General features: G+C 24.8%; 1 protein-coding gene across 4 annotated transcripts; it reads left to right on the top strand.

The window, feature by feature from the left end:
- The first annotated feature begins 5931 nt into the window (after window positions 1-5931).
- On the top strand, window positions 5932-24469 carry LOC112690063 (heterogeneous nuclear ribonucleoprotein K). 4 transcript variants are annotated; one of them, XM_025563975.1, is made up of 13 exons: window positions 5932-6091; window positions 12990-13158; window positions 15925-16022; window positions 16098-16154; window positions 16688-16731; window positions 17416-17497; window positions 17567-17719; window positions 18290-18418; window positions 18488-18675; window positions 21180-21349; window positions 21777-21895; window positions 23042-23211; window positions 24343-24469. In XM_025563975.1, exons 2-13 carry the CDS (start codon window positions 13155-13157, stop codon window positions 24389-24391), a joined length of 1263 nt encoding a protein of 420 aa, XP_025419760.1. In that variant the 5' UTR covers window positions 5932-6091; window positions 12990-13154; the 3' UTR covers window positions 24392-24469. The 4 variants fall into 4 exon arrangements, with proteins under 4 accessions (XP_025419760.1, XP_025419758.1, XP_025419759.1 ...); XM_025563973.1 differs by having other exon boundaries at window positions 21168-21349; XM_025563974.1 differs by lacking the exon at window positions 12990-13158 and having other exon boundaries at window positions 21168-21349.
- The last annotated feature ends 685 nt before the right edge of the window (window positions 24470-25154 follow it).

Raw genomic sequence — 25154 nt, 5'->3', positions numbered from 1 at the left:
ATACATTTAATTTTAATTAAATAAACTGGTAATATATTTTTAAGAAGTTATTAATAATGTATTTCATTGTATTTTGATGCATTTAAATGAACTTGATTGGTTGTGGTTTAGAAAATTATATTTACCAACATTTGGCAAATTTTTATTATCATACTAATATATATAATTGTGATAATTGGAGGGTCCCGAATTAATTTGTCCCAGGCCTTGAAAGTCCTTAGGACCTGCATTTTGAATAGTACATTTCAATTGCACATATTTATAGTATCCATAAACCTTACACTATAAAAAAAATATATAGGACTATTCAATACGATATAAACAACCAAAAAAAAAAAGAATAAAAGATGATAAAAAATAAAAATTAGTAAAATTCATTATATCGTTGACATAAATTTTAATAAGAATTGTTTCGGGCATTAATTTGTGGCATCCCCTTCCCAGTAAAAATATACAGTTGGGGTGTGAAAAAAAATAGTAAGGGAGCTTCGCCCCCCCTACACACATTTCCAATTCGAGCACTAATAGAGCCGTAATAATTACAAATTGAACTATTATTTCAATCATGGAATCATGTAGGTACAAAAAAACTTCAAAAGTAAATTAAATGTATTGTAAATTATTACTAAGTATAATTAATAATACTGATCATTGTATATCTAAATAGATAAACCCATTCTGAGATACAGAAACAATAATATTATTATAATCTAATACCTATATTGATATTGTGTATTGTGTAAATATAAAAAAGTATTTAAATTACGAACAATATTTAATTTGTATTGTAATATAATTTGTCGACGTTTTGAATACATAATTAATTACTTAAATTTAATAGATAAAAATTATATTACTTTGTATATAATTAAAATGATGTCTGTAATCTTTGTTTAAATATAACTTCTATCGTTGTATGGATATTTTTACGGAATTCGCGATTCAAAATTAATGATTGCTTGTGTATCTACGCTATCGATGTATTGCTATGGATTGGATAGTCCTAAAGGCTAAAAATGCGAAGTTCACGCATGAATTAATAATGTTACAGTTTACGTAGTGTAAGTGTACCCATATGTAAGAGTTGAAGTTTGTAAATTTATATATTTAAATAGGTAGTTACACCAAATAAAGTGGAAAGGAAAATATTTGCCTATTCCTTGTCATTATAAATCCTAAAATGTTTAGTTATGATGTTTAGCTTGTTTCGTTTCATTGAATATGCTGAACTTGAATCAATATTTAATTTGTAATAATATTTATATTTGTAATAGCAATGATAATTTATTGAACGACATATTATAAATTGGATATGTAGAAAAATATTTTACTCTACAGGTATATATATATAGGTAAAATCAAGTTGTAACTTAATCAATGTAATGTTAGTTTTAATAATTTTAAATATTGTTGCATTTCCAGCTTATCACATTTTCTATACATAAAAAGTAAACAATATAAGTACATAATAGATATACTTAATTTCATCTAAATCATATGGATATTTGTTTTGGACATACTTAAGATATAAATATAAAAAATCGTGTTATATTTTGACTATGATTTTTTGCTGTTGTGATTTTAGTGATTACTGAAAATGTAATCGATATCTATGGACATGACTTATATGATCAAAAAAATATATATTATCAAGATCAAAGTGCATAGGGGATGTTTTTGAAAATCTTTTTAATAGTTAAAAAAAGTAATGTTTTAATTCTGATATATTTTATTTATTGAATTAAAATTAATGATATTGTTATTAGCGGGTATGTTTAAAGTGTATAAATAATATTTATTAAATATAGCAATAAAAAATATACAAACATAGAAATGTATAATATTTACTACCTATTTATTTAGTATATGTGCATAATAGATTATAAATATAATAAATAATGATATGCCTATGTGCTATGGCCTATTAAAGTACAAAAACCAAATAATACGTACCTTTCTATTGGATTGCAGATGAAAAATAGTAATTATTTATTATAGTGGTGCACACTACACATGGGCGCCAGTGTTATACAGAAGTATAGTATGCAGCTGCAATTTCCCGGAATACAAAACCAATTTTTTTTTATATTGTCTAATTAGCTAACCCGTCAATCGTTGTCGTGTTGCTTCTGAAGGAAATTCAATGAAACTTTAAATCCAATACACACTGTTGTTTTTTGTTGAAACTTTTTTTTAAAAAAAAAAGAAAAAGAAAACTTAAAATTAATTTGTTCAAGTGCTTTTGGATACAAGTATTTTTTGTTTTTTCCTTTTCATGAGTACACGAATAAATCAGATGATTTTCTGACGCGTTAGGTGGCTATACCCACGTAAGCACGGATTTTCCAAATCTAGCCTACAAACTTGCAGCGATTATCGTTGTGTTTTATTGATAATCAACATGGCAAGTGTCTCTTATTGGAGACACACTAAACATTAGCATTTCTGCGAGATAAAATGCAATTCTTGCAATTTTAATTTCCACCTACGCAGCATATTTCTGAAGTTTCAGTCTTGAATTTCAATGGCCGGAAAAGTTCACATTACTTGTAATTTTTCCAAAAACGACACTTTTATAAAGACTTGAATCATAATTAGCATTTTAATTAAACGAAACAATATTAAAATCAATGTGCTATGTTCGTATGGATCGGACACTGTATTCTCGATTGGTCGATCATCCTAGAATTTTATGAATTGAATATTGAATATATTAATCAATATTAATATAAAAATATTGATTGCTTTACCAGTAACCACTGCAGGCAGTGAAACATCTTTTTCCTCTTTACGGCGCTTAAAAAACATATTTGAGGAACACAACTGGTGAAAATTGGTTGAACGGCTTAGCAGTTATCTAACTTTAAAAAGTAGACGCATTAAGTTAATTTAATTAAAAATATTTATTTCTTTTTGTATTAATTATAATAATATATATGAGAAAAATTTTAATATACGTAAAGTAATCAATTTCATGCGTAAAATTGTATCAATTAATTTTGAATAATACCCTCCCCCCTTAGAAATTTCTAGCTACGCGTCTGGTCTATATTGGTCCAAAAATGGTTCAATATGATCATCCCACCACTTAAAAATCATTTTAACAATTTATTTTGGAATTATATAAAAAAAAGTAATAAAAAACACGTAATATTATGATTTATTAAATAGGTTTTAAGTAGGAAAAAATATTTAATTTATTTTGAACCAAGTTCACACCTTTCATGATACGATACTGATCATTAATAATAACAAAAAATAGAACTATTTTCTAAATGACTGATAATCAATTTTGATGATTCAGTCATGTTGAAACAAGTGTTCACACGTTCATAACTTGTTCAGTTTTGATGAATCAGTCATAATGAACTTTTCAACTGACTCATGTGAACACAACTTAATACAAGTAATATCTTTCAGCGCTCAATGCAAGAATTCTTTTGGCAATCTTCCATTTTAAACGAGTTAAGCATATAACTTAAACTGGCAGAATTTTGGGAGCCGGAAGGACCTCAAATTATAGCCGTTGTCGGATATCCGTGAGGGGGCTGTGGGGGGACTACCCCCCTGTTAACCTCTAAGTCTCCTCAAAAATGTTTGCCAAATGTTTTTTCAAACATATAATGTACATTTCAAATATTGAGAACATTTTCCTTATAATGTTATACAGTGTACTCTTGATTATCCGCGGAATAGGATGACAGGACATCCACGGATAAACGAATTCAGCAGACAATCCGCTGATAAAAATTTTAAAACTAAAGTGACGCAAAACACTTTAAACACAAATGCGAAGTTTTGGTTGATACGTATTTGTGCAGTAGACAGGAGACTAAATAGGTGTACGCGTTATTAGATCATATGCAATGTAATGTACAATCCGCGTTATCGCGTAATCGACTATCACAACCCAATTAAACCGATAATGATTTATAACGTAAAGATATAAATATTTTTTTTGTATCCGCGGAAAACAGCGGATAATCCGCAACGCGGATAGTTAGTCTGCTCGCGGATAATCGAAAGTACATTTTATATACATGGATTAAATATATTTATATTTAATATATGGTATATATACCTATACAACAACGATCGATTGGTCGATCTTTCTAGGAATATAGGTTTAACGGGAATAAAAATTAATTTAAAGATTATCGGTCGATAAATTCATGGAACTTCAATATGATAATTTATTGATCATTATAAGATAATATTTATGTTATATTTAATACTTATTTATACATCTTACATTTATAACTACATTATATTTATGTTTTATTTTGTATTTTATTTCATACATTAATACATATGTTTTGAATTAGGATAACATAATAGCAAAAATAATTTTTTATTTATATATTTTAGGACTTATTGTGTATCAATGAACAAAATTCAAAATCAGAAATTAATGTAGCTAAAAATTACTTAAATAAAGGCAACGCCCATTTGGTTATTGAAGATTATAAAAACTACAATCAGCATAGAAATATTTTCGAATTTATACAAATTGCTACAAGTAGCACTCACTTTGCCAGTTAGCTCTGTAACGTGTGAGCATGGTTTTTCAGCTTTGCGTAGAATTAAGATATAGTTGAGAACTTCTATGCTCCAAGATCGGTGTATTAATCTATCTATTTTTCACATTGAAAAAAAACCTGACTAAAAGTAGGTGTTGAAAGTGATGAATTCTCAAAATCCTTCAGAATGCTGATTTTAAAATAAAATATCTAATACTGTTATTACTTAATTATTGATATGTTAATTGTCTTTTATGCATTGTATAATTTTGTAATATCTATAAAAAAATAGATTTTTTTTTGGATAAAATAAAATTTGAATATATTGTTTATAATTGGTAAATAATTGATCTCTAAAGGGGACGTGAGGGCGAAGCCCCCACTTTTTAGATTTATGTAAATAATTGTAGCTCCCCCCCAACACTTTTAATGGATAGCCGCTTATGATTATAACCTAAACCTCATTCATAATCAAAAATAATCATAATATTTTTTCAAACGTGTATATTTGCCACGTATCAATAAATTATTCATAGAACAAACATAATAATACTTGTAATAATATAGTGGTAGTTTATAAAACTGTAATTGTACCTAAAAGCACGGCCAATCTTTATCGAGTGTCGATAAAATAATAAATAATGATAAATATAAAAATTTTTTATTGAATCACATCATGAAATTGTTTTTTCTAACTATAGTAGATAATTTGTGTCGCTAATGATTGATCAAATTTAATTCTAATTTTGATGTCTCTCACGCGTCTTTTTGATTTTGGCGCCTTGTGCCGCTGCATACGTGGGCCCTGAACACAAGTATATAATATTAATCATTATTATTATAGCGAATCAATTTTATATTTATTTAACATGAATTATAAATGTTTATGTATTGTGTTCATGTATTCAAAGTGAACTAATCCTAATCGAGTATATTAAAAAAAATATTCAACAAACAAAATAGCGTATTATTGTCACATACCTATTAATATGATATTTATAATTTTAATACGTATATAAATATTTAAAAAATAATGTTATTAGGTATACATACAGTTAAAGCAAAAACGTTAAACTTTGTTTATTTAAGACATTAACTAACTCTCATTTATGGTTTTTAGACTTATTTTTAAAAAAAAATTAACTAATTACTATTTATAATAAATAACTCGTTATTATATTATGAGCGGTAAAGGAAGGATATTTGCTTTTACCTACTCTGAATAAGAATTAAAATGGTTGCATATTTATAATTCAATCGACGTTTATCGTCATTACAGTTTGTTGATATTTTTTTTTAAATCGTAAAAAAACCGCCAGAAACGTATGTGTTTACAAGTTAACAGTACTCTTTGGAAAATTCCCCTCCACGGCGTGAACTATAGGCCGGCAGGCAAGGACGCGGTTGCGGTTCAGCCATTTTGAAGTCGTAACACTCGTAACATAATATTACTTTGCTGTTGTATTATTTAGATATCGTTTATGATATTCATAATTAATATTCGCCGGCACTAAAAATTTCACCGATACTTTTCAGGCGTACGTCATCCGTTTGAACTACCAACATTTCAGGTAAATAATTTATCCATTTTATTACTATAAAAACGCGGTTGCACAATTTCGCGCCGCCTGCACGCCGCTTGTACTCGGCTTTTTGTTATCGGCCGTTTGCCGGTTTGAAGACATGGTTGATTTTTGTGTTACCTATTTTGAGGGTCGTAAGATGTAAATTAATGAAGAACAGGAGCTGCTATGAGTGTCCTTTTATGGTTAGAGATTCTATGAAATCAAACACGGTCGGGTCCGGGTCATCCATCATGTAAGCTTAATTTGACGCCCCATCAAATTAAACAGTTGTTTTACTTATTTTTCAATCGTAAATTTTGTAGGTGTAGGAGGTATTTAATACATGTTTTGTATAATTTTACATAATTATAGTAGTAATTACAATAATAAAAACAACAACAGCGTGTGATTGTTAATCTTTTGTAACATACTACTCTTCTATCCGCTATTACTACACTTGAATGCCAAGTATTAGTCTGCTGCTATTGTTGCAAAATTACCCTGTTCTATTGAATTGCAGTATAGAACTAACCATTGGTTTCATGTTTTATTATTTGTATGTTGCCATGGAGTTATATGGGAAAACATTGACCACCTGACAGTCATATTAAGTTTTTTACATGAATATTAAATGTGATTATGTCGACCAATAGGTCAAAACTACTATAGTTGTTAAGCACCTAAGTATAAGGTTTGATTGCCGTCTGGAAACGCCTTAATAATTATTAATTAATAAATGACTACATTTTATATACCTTAAGTAAGCAAAATATGTCATTTATACGTGTATTGTCTTATTATTAATATTAAGGGTTTTTATTAAATATTTAAAAGTTAAACTACATTATAAATTTGTTACTTCAAGAAAATTACATTTTTTACTCCTTAAACTAATAACTATTATACAATTCAACAGATTTTTATTTGTAATATTTTATTATTTATGGAATGATCTACAAATCTAATAATAACCTTAATATAATTTATTTTATATAAACATAATTATAAGCTACATATTAAGATTATATCTTAGGATATTTATTTAATTTAATTCAGTTAATTTATTTTCATTGCTGATTTTTTCAAGTTAATTTATTCTGTACATTTATATTTCAGTTATATTGTATTTAAATATAGGTATTTAAATTTGTATTAATCAAAGATGATTCATTTTTTTTGTTGATAAGAAAGTGATAAATGATAAATATTTTATTGCTACCTTAATAGATTGTACATTTTTATGTAATTCTAAAGTTATAATACGATTTAATTATGATGAGTATTTTTGAAATAATTATATGTAAAACTTTAAATGTTAATTATATATAGTTTTAAATATAATTTCTTAAATTCAGTCTTACGTACATTTTATATTTTAAATTAATTAGATTTCTTAAAAGTATTAAAAATACATTTAAGCTATGGGTTTATTATAAGAATTAAAAATTGAATTTTTATTAAATTTAATGTGTAATTAAATACTCCCCTAGCATGTAGATTTATATTTATCTTGGGTAAATGTAAGGAAAAAATTTGGGTTTTTTGGGTAAATTTGGGTAATTTTGAAAAAATGTAAAATGTAAATTACTCATAATATATAAATATAAGTCTCATGGGAAACTTTTAAATAACTATTACATTTGTAGGTTATATGATTTGTTATGATATTTTGAGGTGGGATTGAATCTATTAGCCTCCCTTGTATTTGGACCTGATATTTATTAATATTCCAAAAACTGGTGTGATTGGTACATTATTCAAGATTTTAATAAGTTATCACATTGGTATCTTCTAGATTCTGAAATATAATTTTATATCTATCTTTTTAGATGTATACTAGTAGTGTTAAAATATATGTACCAAAATACTTATTATTTTGTTAAAAAATTAAGTTAATCAATTTATTTTGGTTTCTACACAAGTTATTAAATTATTTATAAATTGTATATTGAATAATAGTTTGTTCAAAATATGTTATGAAACCAGTAATTTAGCACTATTATAGAATTTTATTTATTATTATTATGTATTTTGATAATTTTCTAATGCATGTTCACTTTTAAATATTTATTCTGTTAGAAACTATCAACCATAAATATATTTTTATTTTAATTTTTCAATTTTAATTTTAGTTACATTAATAAGTTTTTTATTAACCCTTCGTTAGATGCATGGTCTACAATTGTAGACCTGCTATAAATATTGACAATTTTAGTATTTATAAAAAACTTGTAGTGCCTTGTACTTTATAGTAGCTGTTCATCTTTATAACTGAGTAGTCAGTATTATTGTGACCATTGAAGAGCGTTATTTAACTAAACTTATCAACAATATTACAAGTGGTCTGCAACTGTAGGCCACACGACTTACTATGTTATGTTTTTTTTATAAATTTGAAAAATTCAAATTTTTTTTCTTCACTGGGTACAGTTTTATAATATGTTATATTTAATATACCTATTGGGTCGTTACATGTTGTTTCATATAAACTATAGAATTTGTTAATTAAACTTAATATCAATATTATAGAATTTAGTTTACAAGAGGAAATTATTGCCAAGAAAAATAAGCATAAAAACTCATATACATTATCATTTCCTTTAAAGAAATAACATTTATAAAACCTATATTTAATCGACTATAACTAGTTGGAAAATATAAAAAAAAAAATTTAATATTGTTTTTGGGTCTTTTTTAAACATGTCAATTTAAGATATTTATAGTTTCAGGCTGATTGGAAGATATTGAGTAAATAGTTCTAAAAATAATAATGCCATGATAAAAATTATCATAATTTTACTACCAACAAAGTAATTGTATTGTAATTGATTATTTTTGAAATTTCAATGCTCATACGATTTTTTATATGCATATAAATACAATTTTAATATAAACACAAATAATTAAAATTAATTGAATTTGTTATAAATTGAAATGGTCTGCAAGGGTAGATCATGCGCTTAAATAAGTAACAATATACCTGGTGCCAAATGAAGGGTTGATTAGTAATACATTTTAGCTATATAGGTCCATACTATTAAGGTAAAGTTAGTAAAGTTAGGTAAGGTTAAGTAGTATATATTAATTATTCACATTCTAAATATATTCAATTTTAAAAATTAGTAGTTATAGAATTGTTATTTATTTTATTTTTATCTCATGATTTTTTAAAAAAAATGAATCAATTTTTTTATTGATTTTACTAATTTATATTTTGCTAGTTTTGTGGTGGTTTCTACAGTAATATTTTTGAAGATTAATAAAATGGTTGGGTTTGATTTTTTATAGTGTCTGATGTTTTAACTTATGTATTTACATATAAATCAATAATCATATACTATATATCAATATTATAATTGTCTTTAAAAATCCAAAATGAAAATAGTGATGTCCTCATTGATTGGTATTCCAATTAATTCAATTTAAATAAATAAAAGTATTTGTCTAAAATATGATACAATTTTATACTATCCAATCATATATGATTTTTATTTCAAGAAAAATAATTATAAATTATTTTAATTAAACTAAAACAGCTCTTCACTATTTCAAATAATAAAAAATAAAAGAATAATTTTAAAGAACATAACTTATTTTTTTTGTTATGAATGATCAAATTTTTATTTAAAAATGTAATTTAAAGTTGTGGAGCTATTTTTAAGTTTTATTCAAAGTCACTTAATGTATTGATATTATAAGTAACTATATATTTTCAATAATTACTTACTAAAATTTACCTTGTACAAAATAATTGCATTACATATTCTGTGTTAAAATAACTTAGTACTTATTAATTTTTTGATAATTATCTATTATTATTATTATTTTCTGGCTCCTATATGATTACTGATCATGTGAGAATAAATATTGGTTTTATTATACCTAATTATTATTTTGTTAATATTTTATTAACACTGTGGTTATAAAAACTATTCTATATGGTTTTTTTTCCATGGCAACTACCAACAAACAAACAGGTACCACTTCATTCCCATAGTTGACATGCAAACATGCAATCAAACAAAGAGCTTATTTTCATAATGGATGACACTATTTTCCCCTTTTTTTTTATATTTCATGGGCAGCAAATAATAATACCTTATATTTTGCATTTATTGGTATGATGAGTTTATTTTTTAGTAGAGGTAAATTAAAAGAATGGGATACTATATTTTTATTTTAAGTTTTATTTTTCAATTGTAGTTTGTAACCGGAAAGTTAAATCAGCTTAAACGAAACCTATCCAAATCCTTTCCTAATAGTGTATCTTGCAAGGTTTCATGTTTAAAGGTGACTTCATTGTGTAACACATAATATGTAGTAAATTACTGAATAAAATAGAAGTGGGAAATTATAGTCTTTGAAATGTATGTGGATAAAATATATTAAAAATAAACTGAATAGTTCAGTTATAATTTGTATAGTAATATAATAATGTTAATTTTAATTTTTATAAGAATTTTTTTATTTACATTTTTTCAACTTTTTGAAAATTAAGAATTTCCTAATATACATTACATTGTTAGAAAATTGATAGTTGTGTTTAATGTATGAGGGCATTTTTAATAATTAGACTGTTGAAATTTACAATGAAAATTACACTTCTACATTATTACAAAAAATTGCCATAATAATTAATTATATGAAAAAAATAAGTGATAGAAATAAACAATGCTATTAGCAGATTATGAAAGTTCTAAAAACCATTTAATTATGTTCTTTTATAATGATTCCCAAAAAATTATAAAGATGCTCTAGAAAAGAGGAAAATCTATTACAAGTTTTGAAATTTTAGTTCCTTGTTCGTATATAATAAGGTAAAATTCTATGAATTGTTGGTATTTTTCGAGAAAAATTAAATTGTATTATTTAAATAAAAACTATATTTGTGACTTATTTTTACGAAAAATGAATATGAAATAAAAACCAAATTTCTTATATATTTATTGCATTAAGTTTGAGTATGCAAAATGAAGTCTTGAACCCAGATTATAATGTATAAGTTTTGCCTACCATAACAGTGACTATGATTTTACATGCATTTAAAAAAAAATATTACTATACTATATATTTTTTTTTAAACTTGAAATAAATTGAGTATTATATCTATACAAATATGAGAAAAAATAGTTTTATTTTGTGATACTCTTATTAGATAATAGTGTATTTAAATAAATTTTAAATTTAGTAATAAATAATTAAGCTTATGAAGCTATTAAATAAAAAAAATATTTAACTTTTCATTTAGTGATAAAGATAAAAAGAAAAGTACCAAAATAATATGCAGTTTACATTTTGGAGATTATTTTTCAATTAAACTAAATTTTTTTATTTATTTTATAGTTAAAATCATTTTTAGTTTAAATATTTTAATAAATGTTATATTGTTATAATTTAATTAAATGTTCAATGTTTTTGTGATTTTATTGAATAATTTGAAGTAAAATGAATTAATATTGATATAAAAAATAATTATATGGAACTAAATTGCCAGACTTTGAAATATTTATCTTTTATTTTCTGGTACGTAATAATGTCATAAAAAATACTGAAACTATATATTTATAAACTATTTATTTTCTAGGTAAAATAAGATTTTTTTCAAAAATATTTTCACAAACATTCTAGCTTTTAAAGAAAAATATGTACTTATTGTGAGTAGTATGTTGTTTATATAATTATGTATAATATTATATATTTATATTAAGTAAGTTCTTCGGTCCTTCAGTTATTATAGCTCTTATCAAGCCACATGCTATAAATATTTGGCTTATTGATTTAAATTTTTGGTGTTAAATTAGAAAAAAAATTTTAACTTGAATAAAGAAGTCTAATCTTATACTTTGACAGAATTAGAAATATTTTTATCTGCTATAATAGAAAGAATATAAATATTCTAAATATGGATTTTATATTTATTCATTCTATTTACATCAAGTTTATTGTCCCTTGAATATTGTTTTGTGTACTATTTGAATAACTATTATATTTATATTGATAAATTGATATTAATAGATATTCATAGAAGACTAATAAAATAATATTGTTAAATTATCAAACATTAACTAAAATATTATGATACGAAAATTCTACGATTGTTATAATAACATTTATAAATTACATTAATTAGTGAATGATGGTAAAAAATATTAATAATATAATTGAAACTGTCCTAACCTCTAGTATAATCAGAAGCGGATTTTCTAATAGGCAGAGTAGGCAGATGCCTAAGGTAGCAAAATGTAGAGGTGGCAAATTTTGTATTATTTTATTAAAATACATAAATTATATAAATAAAAAAATAGAAAATTACTCATTTTATAATTACGAAAAGTGATTTAATATTTACTTAATTGATTAAAAATGGTTTTGATAATGTTGATTCATAAAAATTATCATTGTACATTTTTCATTAAAATTTGATAGACATCCATTAACATTTTTTCGGAAGTAGGTAATTATATTATAAGCGAAAAAAATGTATCTAAAAATTAAAATTAATTAATTGACTATTATATTTAATGATTGGGGTGGCAAATTTTTAATGCCTATAGCCGTGAAAAAGTTAAATCCGTCTCCTAGTTTAATGATAAATGAAGTTGTGTTATAGTTATTATTCCCATTTTTTTTTTAGTGATATATTCTGTACCATAATTATTTATCCATATACATATTACTGAATCTTTAATTATGCATATGTACTATAAATTATAATGTGTGAAAATAAATGTAGCATTTCTTTTTTCATTATGTAAAAGTGTGATTAAAAAAAAAAGTAGTGAGTGTTTATAGTTTGTAATCCATGTCTGTCAAGTATTAGGCAACATATATTAAAATTATAGTAAACGGTAACATTTATTTATTTTTTCAATAAATTAGTAGTTAACTTAAAATTGACCGTTAGGGGTCAATTTCAGAACTTCCCGTTCCTATGGTTACTGTTGTGTAAACACAATACTAGCGAGAACGTCTACCAGGTGCCCTTGGTTTCTCTTTTATATCAGTCAGAGTAAGGCAGTCAAACGGTCAACTTCTTCCTTAATGAATATTTTTTGAGCTAAAATATAATATGGGTAAGTTTATATTTTATGTTTTTTTTTCAAGTATTCATTCTTTTTACAATTTATTTTTAAAAAAAATGTATGTTTTTTATTTTTGAATGGATTTTAAAATAAGATTTAATTTTATTATAATACTTCTAAATAACTTCTATAAACCATATATTTCAATTTTCACACGTCACCCTGCAAAAAATATGAATCGTGTGTTATCATTCATTTTTGAACTCTTACCATATTTTTACTGACTATTAGTTGATTTGATGAAATTGATTGTACGTGATTTACGGTCAACGATTAACTAATAGCATAGATATGTTTAATTTTGTTGTTAAAGATATAAAACAATATATACGAATGTTGGGCGGAAGGTTGAACCATTTCTACTTTCCATCCAATATTCATATATATTCGATAAATATGTTAAAAATTATTATTATTAAATTATCAGTTTTAATCTCGTCGACGAATAGTTAGCGTTCTAGTGTTAATTGATCCACGTTAGTATATAAAATCGATTTGCCTTATTATTAAAGTATTATATGAGTTAATTCCAATAATAAGTATAGGATTTTTCATGAATGACTTCCTATTTATAGTACTAATTTAATATCTAACTAATAGCAATAATTGATTTTGAAGTCGGTAAAAATAAATACATTTTTATTTCCCTAAATATTATTGTGATCCATTGCAAAACAATTTAATAACTTTAATTTTCTTTTGTTTGGAATGTAAATTATTATTAAAGTATTTATTTAAACACTCAAATATTGAGAAAATAAATTTTATATCATGATTTATTTATAATTTCTTAATTGTTTTTTTTGTGTTTTTGAAAATAATTTCAAAAATATTCGTTGCAACGAACATTGTACTAAATTAGTATTTAAATTAAAAATGTATTTTATTTTTAGTTTGAAGTATAAAATTATTATTTATTTATATAATAAATAAGGTAAATTTAATAATGTTGATGGACTTTCCTCATTTTTAAATCAATAAATTGTCTAGTATGGAGTATACACTTGGGGGGCAATATTATGACATTGGTTTTTACTGGATCAATAGGAACGGAGGAAGTGTCCCCTTGCAGGGTAAAAGGGGTTGGTTGTTGGCGCCAGTCTGCTGTCTGCCGTATCATGTATGCTAGTGAACTCGAGGTGAATGAAACTACCCTCGATCAAATCATTCCCCACCAATTCCCTACTTTTATTATGTATGCGCAAACCTTGCTAAAATGATAATATAAAGTGTGATCTTCAATTGAGTACTCTTTACAGTTGCTGTGTTTTAATATTTATTATGCTTTTTTTTTTTTAAAGAAATATTTGTGAAAAATAAAATTATAGTATAAAATGATAAATTTGTTTATGTTTTTACTTAAATTGAGTAACTATTAATCATTTTGTCAATATTTAAGAGAGAAAAAAATTATTGGTTGTTTATGGATCTATTTATTGATAGCTCCTAATAATATTTTATTTAAAATTTTATAAAATTATATTATAAAACTAAATTAAATAATTGAATGAAGATTAGTTGATTGTGAAGTGTGTTTATTATATTGTTTAATATAATTTAGTAACATTAATTATAAAGTTATACGCAGTGGCGTCGAGCTTCTAAAATTTTACTCAAGCCAAATAAAAATACAACGGCCTTAAGTATCCCAGCGGCCACAAGTCTACATTTTTACTTTGCATAGAAAAATAATTTGTGCGCTCACATTACAAGTATTAAGCATAATTCATACTAGTTAGACGTGTATCGACAAACACCGTTCCGAAAATATTTTATTATGTATTTTAATTTAAGTAATTCACATTTGAACGTTTTCGTTCCCTTCATACAAGTACTGATCCGATAGAGTCCGTCCGGCATTCCTCGCGAAAATAATCGTGAGGTCAGAATATTGCAATGTGCAAACCATAGATCCCTCTGATCCCCGGCCTCATTTTAAAAATGTGGTTAGGCCGCGGCCTGATCCAGGCATAAGGTTCAGCACCACCGATTACACATATACTGGAGTATTTATGCAAGATTTTTCTCTTGCTATTTATTTTTAATTATGAGTTTAAAGCACGTAGTAATTTATTTATTTGCAATTTATAATTTACTTAGTTGAAAATTGTTAATTCTGTATTAGTAATAAGTTTTGATTTATATTTTAACCAATAAAATAATTACATTATTCTTTTACTGAGATTGCATTCTCTGAGATGTAATGTTTATTAATAGGATTGCGCTTATCTTAAAATATTTATTTATCTCTTTATTGAAAAATGTGTAATGACAAAATCATATAAGAATTCTGTATCCAAAATGTTTACATCTGATTTGATATAAATATACCAGTATACTTATACCAAATAAGATTTTCATTTGTCATTTTTGTAAAGTTAAAGATAACCTTCAAACAGGCTTTATTATAACTTTTAATTATTCAAGAACTTCTTTATAATTAATATTTATAAATTGTGCCTATTTAATGTATCTTATTATAAAGTAACTGATAGTAAACCTTGTAATTGAAACATTTCTAAATCAAAAGGTTTTTTTTAGTTAATAATTTTTTAGAATTTTAGAGAGTAACTTTAATAACTAAGTTCAGTTATTTTTCCTATATTAGTATACTATATTAATTGATCGAGTCTTTGATTTCATAAGGCAGAAGTAAAATAATATTCATAACTTATAATTTTGCTCTTGTATGAAATATATATATATTTTTTTATTTAAAAAAAAAATTATTAATGTTAAATTTCTGTATAATTTTAGACATGAAGAGATTCAATGATGGTCATTCAAATGCTCCATTCAAACGACCTAAGATGGGTCCTGATGACATAGAATTGAGAGTTCTTATTCCAAGCAAGGTTGTTTATACATTTTTTAAATATTATTTTTTATATTCTAAATTTTATTTTTATAAACTAAATTTTTTTTTATAGGTTGCTGGTTCAATTATTGGTAAGGGTGGCTTCAACATATCCAGGCTACGGACAGACGTGAGTTTTTTGTTTACAATTTGTAACATACAATTATGGTTAAAATATTTGCTTTAAAAATTTAAATCAAATAAAAATAGGCCTACTATTGTTTTATACATTTAATCCCTTAATAATTTATTCTTGTGTGGTTGAGGTTTAGTGAACCATGAAGGAATGTTGTTAGATTATTTTTCCCAATTGTATTTTATAAATTTTAATGACTAGAAATATTTATTAAGGTAAGTAGGCCTATTTGACATTTTTCATCTCGGAACATGTAAAGTAAAAAAATAAAAGGATACTGGAATTATTTCGTTCAAATAATAATCATGTACAGTTGCTATGTAACCTAACCAAAACAGGACTGATCTTGGAAATTTGTTATGTGTTCTATGCCCATATGCCCATGCCCCTCGATGTGATTTATTTCACATGTCCCGTGGTACCCTGGGCCCCTCTGCATATACCACGAATATGCCCTGAACCACAATCATCGACGAATACAACCTGCGAACAATAATGGATACTACCTGATGCTGTCCATCTAACAGTACAATGCCACAGTCACTGTCCCAGATTGCCCGGGCCCTGAACGGTAAATCATCCATCATCAATCTCTCATATATACTTAAAATTTTCTTTTATGCATAACTATTTTTTTCTTTAGTAGATTCAGATGTGTATTTATAACCATATTCTTGATATATTGTTTAATGAACTGAAAGCCTCTAAAATTGAGAAATTTTAAAAAATAAAAATAGGTGAATTTCTCATTTGGTTTTTGGGGGCTTGCAGTTTTTTTTCTCTTAAATTTACACTTTATAGTTAATTTATAGAGTTTCAAAGCTTAAAAAATTACCTCCAATTAGGATATTTCAAACTGAAACAACTTTTAAAATTAAATCCATTAAATCCAAAAAAAAAAAAATATATATAAATTAAATATTACTGAACTATAAGCTATATCATTTTCCGTTTGACCTGAAAATCAATTTATTTTAATTGGTATAATTCTTTTTTTGTTTGTGAGTTTTTTTTTGGGGAAATATGCTTAGAGTTGACCAATTTTTTCCCACCTAAATATTTTAATATAGTGACCTTTAATTTTTATTGATAATTGTATTATATAAAGCATAACTGAAGAAATTTAAACTCTAAATTACTTTATTATTATAAATTGGTCCATTCTTTGTAATATGCTTTCTTTTTTTGTTGGCCTTATATGTATCAATTTGAGTTCAAATAATAATTTTTGTGTTTTTTTTTTTTTGTTCTATAGAATTTTAACTATCATATCAAGTAATGATAATGCTTTGAAAGTTTTGGGTGAAGTAATGGGTAATTTAGAAGATGGTGGTTCAGTAAGTTTTTAACTACATACTTATTATTGTAATATATATTTCTATTTATGTATTTATTTGTTTGATTAGAGATTTAAACGTGGTGGTGGAGCTGGCGGCGGTGGTCAAGGAAATAATGATAATCAAGGAGAGACTGATGTTGATGTCAGAATGTTGGTTCACCAAAGTCAAGCTGGGTGTATTATAGGAAAAGGAGGATTAAAAGTGAAGGAGTTAAGAGAAGTTAGTTAAAATTATTTAAATAGTAATTTAATATATATAGTAAAATATCTTGGTTCAAATTTGAACTTGATTTGGATTATTATTTAAGTACAAAATTATATTAATAACCTTGAATTATTAATTTTCAGTATTTCGATACCTTAGAGCACACATGTTCCATATCCATTTTCCTAATTTTTGGCAAATCACTAAAGAAGTTTAGTTGTTTGCATAACTATAAAACTAGAACAAATGTTCCTTTTTTTTTATAATAATTATCTAAAATTAATTATGAAGTATTTGAATTAAAAAAAGGCGGTTTTAGATACTTATGCTATCAAAATCAATTAAATAACATTAAAAGTCGGACATTTGGACATAGCACATATGTGCTCTTAGGTATCGATTTATTAGTTATTATATTTTTTATTTTTAAAAAATTGTATTATGTGCATATTTTTTTTTGTATCTGCAATACCAATATTTACCATACAATATTTTATACATATTAAAAATGTTGAATGATCATTCATTTTAAAAACTTTCCTTGATTATATATTATTTAATCATTTTATTTTTAATTAAATTTAGAAAACTGGATCGCGAATTAAAATTTACACAAGTTGTTGTCCTATGAGTTCTGATAGAGTTGTTCAAATAACAGGAAAGTCTAATACTTGCTCAGATTGTGTTAGAGAAGTTCTTGATTTGTTAAAAACTGTAAGTTTTTCTTATAATATATGTTTATATTTATTAAACACGTAATTTTATTATTAATTTAATTTTTAGGCACCTGTGAAAGGAGCAGAAGATCCATATGATCCCAATAACTATGATGAATATTATTCAGATGAATATGGTGGTTATGGTAATCCAGCCGGTGGTGGTGGCATGAGAGGTGGCAATATGAATCGTGGACCTCCTGGACCAGGAAGATTCCAAGGAGGTGGCGGTGGTCCTATGAATAATCGTGGAATGTAAGTTATATAAATTATATGATATAAAGAAATATTATTTTATTCTTTATTTACCTTAAGAACAAAATGGTTGACCAGTTGTTGGATCATATCCGATCTGCCTCTTTCCAACCTATACCAGTTTTTTTTTACTTACCACATTTAAAAATCGGCTGCATAAACCATTCTTACTGTGAATAGAGTTTGTTACAACATTAGAGAAAACTATTTTGTCAGATAGGTATAACTAGGACAGAGGACACCTAGTTCTAAAAAAATATATGCAAGCTCTTATGCATTTAAAAACCTATAATTCTATAATTTAATATATAGATACATTAAAAATATGTTCTTATATTTTTTTTAATCGATTTATTAATAAAATATGTATATATCTATATATTATTTAAATATTGCGTATCATTAAATCGTTTTTCACATCCTGCTTAAACATCATAATACTTAAGTATTAGTACAAGACTAAATGACTGTAATATATATTACATTATTAATGAACACTGACAAAAGTCAGTGCAATGAAATTTTTTGGTATCGTTAATGTACTATTAGAAAATCTATGATTTGAGCGCCGTGTTAACTGTTATAAATAAAATTAATCTAATCGCCAACCCTAGAGACATATTAGAACAACCATATTATATGATCAAAATTTAAAATTATTTTTAATTTCATAATATTTTAGTGTTGTACATTAGATGAAATAACAACATTGGGAGAAAAGTATTGAAGAAATGATAAATTATTTGAAACTTACTTCTAAAATTATAAAATGGAAAAAATATGCCTTTAAAACAAAAAAAACTCGAAATATGCTTTTATATGCAAAATAAAATTTCAAGAATAGCTTTGTGAAAGCATGATACATATTTGTTTCATATTCTGCTATTTTTGTGATTGTGCAAACAAATATGCAAATGCTACAAGTCTGCTCTAGTCATAACGTATAGTGAAATACTTAAGGGTAGGAAGTTTTGAGTTTATCCCCCTCTAGTGCAAAAAAAAAAAATATAATGAAGTGATTATTTTATATTTATTGTTTAATTATAATGCTAGGAATTTAAAGTGAAAATTGTTATTTTCATTTTCATTTCAATATGAAAATCATATTTGAATGAATGCTGATTTAAAATCCAAAAAATATTTTATTGTAAATTGTTTAGGAAGATATATAAAGTAATGAATCTATAAGTGTTTTATTATAGGGTTAAAAGGAAGTTATACAATTATTGTTTTTTTTAGTATGTTATTTTTTTAAGCTCTACTGAACAAATTTGAATGTATGCTTTATTAATAGATCTATTAATGTAATCTATTTATCCTGTATATAAGTTGATTAATACAAGGTGAATATATATATTGATCAAACTATAAATATAATGTAATCGTTTAATTTTTCTGTCGTAAAAGACAATTTAAAATTTAAATGTATATAAGGGTTTATTTATTTATTTTTTTAATGACATTTATCCTATTAAAATTAAACTATGTAGAAATTTATGTACGAGTAATATATGGGGATTTTCATCTTTTTATTTCATACGAGTATATTAAAAAAGTGATGTATTTTAATTGGCGAAATATTTGGTATTTTCAAGGAACTTTGAAACATTTATTATGTAGTGTGTATCTTTTTTGCCTACTTTTAGTTCACTTTTACCTAATCTGATTTCCTTTCAATCTTGAGATTGGTTTAGAACAAACATATCTAAAACAAATGTTCTCTATGTTGCTGTTGTTTGCCATATTTTTAAGCTCCCCATAGTAAGTGATTCCCTGTGTCTTTTGTTATATGGATAATGTATTTTGCTCTGGGTAATGCTCTTGATTTTGTAAGTCATTAACTTGCTTCAACATGTGTTCTAGCATTTCTTTTTCTTAGAATATCTATCAGTACAAATTTTTCTATTATTATTTATCATGTGTTCTTCTTTCAATCCACTTAATTCTTCATACCTTTTTTCAACGCCATATTTCTAGAGCCTATTCCTAACATACCCTTTTCTTTTTAATTTATTTCCATGTTTCACATACAAATGATTATACACATACATACTCTAGATGTCCCCAATTCTAAAGTGCATTCAATTTATTGCCCTGGTTACTTTTAAACATCATTAAAAGTTTCAATTATTATTGTTTTGATTCATTAAGACTTATCCTTTGCTGTTTGTTTCATCTTTGAATTTCTATTTCTGATAATTACTGATCCAAAATTTGACTTTATATAATTTAATTTTAATAAACACAATATGTATTAAAATTAAATTTTTTTATTGAAAATTTGTATTCCAAAACACATTTATATGAGTTTTAAGTTAATTAACAATATCTAAATTATTTTTTCTATCAAATGTTAGGTTCAAAGATATTATGATGTCTTATTATTTTTAAAGTAGATTTATCCATTTTGTTCTTAGATTTTGAAATATTTAAATAACAAAAGATTAGTTTTTAAAATTATTTTAACTATCATTCTTATGTATAATTTAAAGGTATTATTCCAGGGGTGGCGGTGGACGTGGCGGTGGAGGAGGTTTTGGCGGTGGCGGTGGATTCAGTAACAATGGTGGAGGAAACTATGGAGGCAATGCTGGAGGATATGGAGGTGGACCTGGTGGTTATGGAAACAATGTTGCATCCGGAAACTTTGGCGGCGGAGGTGGTGGTTATGGTGGTAAGTAATTTTTTATCATTATTTTACTGAAGACATTTATTATATTCCATTTTAAATGTTCTCATTATTTTAATTTATTATTATTGTTCATTTGTATGGCTAAATGTAATAAATATATACACACTAGTAACATTTTTTAGCACAACTCTTGGTAATTAATAGTTAAGGTTATTTCAAGTATTTTAAGCTTATATTTATGTATAAAGTTATTTTAAATGTCATCGTTGTTAATTTTCTATTCATCAAATAAGTATCATTATTTAAGAATAAATAAATATTAATTTTACTATTTATTTGCTATTAGAATTAAATATATAAATATAAAATTATAGTTTCATTTTCTAATCTTTTAAAAAATAAAATAATTTACATTTTTTTTTTAAGTTTTTTTTATAGAATGTATAATATATATTTTTTATTATAAAAGGTGGCTTTGATGATGGTTCTATGAGTGATTTTAGTATGCCTCCTCCAGCTATTATGGGTGCTGGAGCTGGAAAACCTGCTGCTTTTAATGGTTCTACGCAAGTCACTATTCCGAAAGATGTAAGTGACAGTTTTAGCGTTAGCGGAGTTAAGCACAAGGCTTGCGTACCGAAAAGCATAAAAATTATCTAAATTAAAAAAATCATTAAAGGGATATTGATGAAATAAACTAAATCCTTATTTTTTTTAAAAAATAATTTGAGTTATTAGGAAAAAAAAATATTTATGTAAAAAGAGCCGTATATTAAATGCATTTATCTAAAGTAATGTTTTGGATCTCACTAAGATAAAATTATGCTGAAATATAAGATTAAAATATTTCTTAATTTAATTTTCTGGTTGTTGTTTACAATTAACACACAATTTAATTGTATTTTATTATGTTTTTAATGTTTCGGTACGTTTGTCTTGAGTAGTTCCACTTTAACAATCAAAACTGTTGCTTCCATTGTTTTTCGGTATGCCAACCCTTGTGTGCTCTTATGCGTATTTCTTTTTGGCTATTATAATTCTCACTTATACAATACTCTTAATTTCCTTCATCTTTGAATACTTATATTAATAAATTATGCTTCTTGTCTGCTTTTCTTCTTAAGTTTTTTTATTTTTAATAACCTTTTTATTAATTTGTATTTTTATTAATAACTTTAATTTGAAATGCTAACCTAAAAATACAATTAAATATTATTTCAATACTTGAAATACCTGATCATTAGTATAATAATAACTTAGGTATTACATTTTCCATGTACCAAGTATCGAACAAGTATATAACAATCTGATGTGTACCTTTAGTTCAGTTACCTTCAAAATATACTGTATTACTGTAGGTAATAATCATAAGTATATTATTTTTTATACTAATAGTTTTAAATAATATAAATTAATATTTTATAAAGTTTTAGAAATTAATTCAGTTTTAGATTATTTAATTTAAATTTGATTTTATGTCTTACAAATATAATGTAATATAATGATAATATATGATCAATTTATAAAGCATAAATAAAAAAAATCAAATGTTATTAGTGTTACTATAAATATTTATTTTAACATTTTAATTAAAATGTAAATATGTTTTACTTATACTTATTTGATCCCATTATTTATTGAGAAATGTATAGTTGTAGATATTTATTATTTTACTTTAATTAAATTTGTAGTAATCAATCATTCAGCTAAAATATTATGTTTTCATTTTTGAAGCTCGCGGGCGCGATAATCGGCAAAGCCGGCGCTAGAATCCGTCGTATACGCCAAGATTCGGGAGCCGGAATCACAATTGGCGAACCAACTGAAGGCTCAGATGAACGAATAATTACTATTAATGGCACGGACAGTCAAATTCAAATGGCACAATATTTATTACAACAATGGTTAGTAACTGTTAATTTTATTTACTTTTTAATTTGTATTATTAAAGGTGAAAGAATTTTCATATAATACTAACATGTATAAAGAAGTGCCATGCAGCTAACTATGGGCTCTCTCGGCTACAAGAAAAACTCATTAACTACTATCGTATGGAAGACTAGTGATTTTGTTGTTTTAAAAAGAAGTATTTTCCTAACAAGAAGTCTCTAGTCTTCTTACGATAGTATCGACTAACAGCATGTGACAGCCATAACTGCTTTTATATTTAATTAACTATTACATAGTTTATATGCTTTGTATATTTATTAAAATAAGTTTGTTAAAAAAATATTAACTACTGTATTTTTTATTCAAAAAATACATACATTGTTTTCAGTTAAAATGGAAATCATATTTGATTTAAAATCTAATAGCTTATGGAAACTAATTATATTATAATATTTTACTATATTTTTAATCTATATAGTCATTTTTTTTCTTTTTCAACTACTTAATGTTTCATGCCTTGCTTAATGATTTTTGTTTTATTCAACATTGGGGAAGTAATATTAATTTAGTAAATTAATAGTTTAAAAATATGATTTTATTGATTATGTTATTTAAATAGTAATTTGTGAACTCATGATTTTAATTATATACGGAGTAGTTGATAAATATTATATTGTTTAAATCATAAAGACCATCATTAATATTGTGATTTTTATTAAAATAATTCATTATATTATGTATTTTACATTTTTGTTAACTTATGTTTCTATTATATTATTTAGTGGAACATCTTCAAATTCTTCAGTTTAAATAATTTAAATGTAAATTTATCTGAAGTTTGCATAAATAATTGCAGTTGTCTTAAGTTATTTCAAAAGTTATGTTATTTCCCCAAGAATATTTCAAACGCATTTATTGAAGTTATCTGTAATAAAATAAGTCTTAAATGCTGTTATAAGATTAATATATATTAATTCATAGTTTAATTTTGTATAGTTTTTATTTATATTGCACGTAATGTGTAAATTAAAGAAAAACTTCTATTATTTTATGTACATTAATTATTTTATGGCTTAAATTAAATAATTAAGTGCGATTTTTTTAGCATTGAATTTTTTTTTTTGTTTTTTTTTTTTTTGTTTTAGCGTTCAAGCCCAAAAACCTGGAGGTCCTGGTGGCGACGGCTTCATGTAAAAATTTAATTAAAAAACGCAACTTGTTTTTTGCTATTCAATTATGTTTTCAATCATATATTATACTCATTTCATACTATATAAAGTAGTTAGTTAGTATCCATTAAAATAATCCCTGTATTAAATTTCCTTCGGTTTTTTTATGCCTGGAAGTGGAATAAAAATGTTCATAGAAAGTGATCAGTGTTTTATACAGCTGTATGTGCAGTTTTTATGCTTCTGTACTTTTTTTTTATGTAAATATATGACATTTTATATTTATACAAATTTCCATCTTTCACTTTTAGATACTAAGTTTTATAAATTTAAACTCATAAAATGTAGTAAATTATTTAAAAATACAATTAGAAGTAAGTTGATTTTTAATGATTGAATACCCATATTATATACATATATATTTTATATATGTATATGATAATTGATCTACATTTGACTCTAAAAATTTAATTAATTATATTATTCATTTAAATTATTAATTAGACATTAATTATTAGTATTAGATCATATTGACGTAAATCATTTTATAGACCTGACATTTATTATGTGTATATTGTGGATGATTTTATTTTATATTGGTGTGTAATATGCTGCAGAAATAATACAGTGTTCTATGGTTTTAATCACATGTTCATTTTTTTTTTATGATTTACATATCAGATGTAAACATATATTAGAATTATTGTTTTGACATGAAGTCATTAAGTATTTTAGTATATTTTTTCTTATTGTATGAAGCCAAGTAAAAAAATAATAATTAAAAGTTA

The sequence above is a fragment of the Sipha flava genome, unplaced genomic scaffold, assembly GCF_003268045.1.
Source record: "Sipha flava isolate LNK unplaced genomic scaffold, YSA_version1 48_pilon_pilon, whole genome shotgun sequence".
In the NCBI taxonomy this organism is placed as follows: domain Eukaryota; kingdom Metazoa; phylum Arthropoda; class Insecta; order Hemiptera; family Aphididae; genus Sipha; species Sipha flava.
This window is presented reverse-complemented; position numbering and strand designations above follow the sequence as displayed.

What these genes read in the sequence shown, in the direction of transcription:
- LOC112690063 (XM_025563973.1), top strand. An exon ending in TATCCAGGCTACGGACAGAC is followed by an intron (nt 16,155 to 16,687) that starts GTGAGTTTTTTG and finishes TCCATCTAACAG; the next exon opens with TACAATGCCACAGTCACTGT. An exon ending in CGGAGGTGGTGGTTATGGTG is followed by an intron (nt 21,350 to 21,776) that starts GTAAGTAATTTT and finishes TTATTATAAAAG; the next exon opens with GTGGCTTTGATGATGGTTCT.